Source organism: Merops nubicus, unplaced genomic scaffold (assembly GCF_000691845.1).
Source record: "Merops nubicus isolate BGI_N331 unplaced genomic scaffold, ASM69184v1 scaffold20794, whole genome shotgun sequence".
Classification (NCBI taxonomy): domain Eukaryota; kingdom Metazoa; phylum Chordata; class Aves; order Coraciiformes; family Meropidae; genus Merops; species Merops nubicus.
Window position 1 is genome coordinate 7,021 of NW_008606721.1, and position 1,196 is coordinate 8,216.

General features: G+C 45.2%; 1 protein-coding gene across 1 annotated transcript in view; it reads right to left on the minus strand.

The window, feature by feature from the left end:
* Positions 1 to 391: 391 nt before the first annotated feature.
* Positions 392 to 1,196, minus strand: part of LOC103772420 (transcriptional activator GLI3-like) — a 187,193-nt gene continuing 186,388 nt past the window's right edge. The window contains 1 exon segment of the mRNA XM_008939750.1: positions 392 to 1,196. Within this exon segment, the coding sequence (XP_008937998.1) occupies positions 392 to 1,196 (805 nt within the window).

Below are 1,196 nucleotides of genomic sequence, written 5' to 3' on the forward strand. Positions count from 1 at the left end.
TTCAAAGTTAGTTATTCCATCAGACCTTTCTTTAAAAAAAAAAAAACAACAACCCCAAACAAAACAAAAACATGCACTTCACACGTTTACATTGGTTTACAATTAAAAAAAAAGAAGCATACAGACATTCAAAAACAGGGAGAGAGAGAGAGAAAAGAGAGAGAGGAATGGGTGTAGCAATACTGATTCAAAACTGAAATGGAAGACAGTTTCTCCCTAGAACACTTTAGGGTTTTCAGAGTCCTTATTCCATAAAAGGAATATACTTGAAACACATCCCATTTAGGTGAGATGAGATTGCTAAAATACATACACAACTAAAAAATATGAGTCTTTTTTTTTTTATCTGTTATCTCCTAAGGGTTTTTTGTTGTTGTTTTTTTTTTAATGTCTATTGCATAACAGCAAGAAACTTGCTTTCTTCTGCAAGTGAGGTCAACAAAGAGCTCATGTCCCCAATAGCCATGTTGGTTGTGCTTACGGGCATAGCTGGGAATGTAAGAGACGCTCGGGGAGTGGTGAGGCGTGAGGAATTGCGGGACAGATTCTGAATGATACTTGGGCTCAGGGCTCCTGAAATTAAGCTGACATGGTCCCCATCATCTATGATAGCATCGAAATCGATCTGCACGCCCTCTAGGCTGCTGCTGTCAATGCTGTCAACCGTGCTCGACACTTGGTTAGCCCCTGGGGAAAGAAGCTCGGAGGAGTTTGCGGTCGCAGTCCCCTGCAGCAGGCAGTTGGCTTCCGAACCAAAGAAAGAACCTGTTTTCATAGCTTGGTGGCTAAAGCCCGTGGTTTGGTCATACAACTGACCAGAGTAATTCTGCGCGTTGGAGCAGAACTGCTGTGATTGACCTTGCATCTCCATCTTAATGGTGTTTACCCTGTACGCCTGGTTGCCATCACTTAGGTGTCCTTGCTGTTGTGCCAGGTTGCTTCTCGACACGTTTTGCCGTCTGTTGCCGCCGTAGTTGGAGCATGGCTGGTAACTTTTGGCCGCCAGCAAACCTGAAGGCTGGCTGCCAATAGTGTGAGACACCGGCAGACAACTCTGCGGCCCTTGATACAGGCTGCTTTGTGAGGTAGGACTGACCTGCCCTAGCATCATTTGATTGGACTGATTGACTCCCTGGTAATGAACGCCGTCTCCGATGGGCTGGTTCTGCAAATACTCCTGTTCCATCACATTCCTG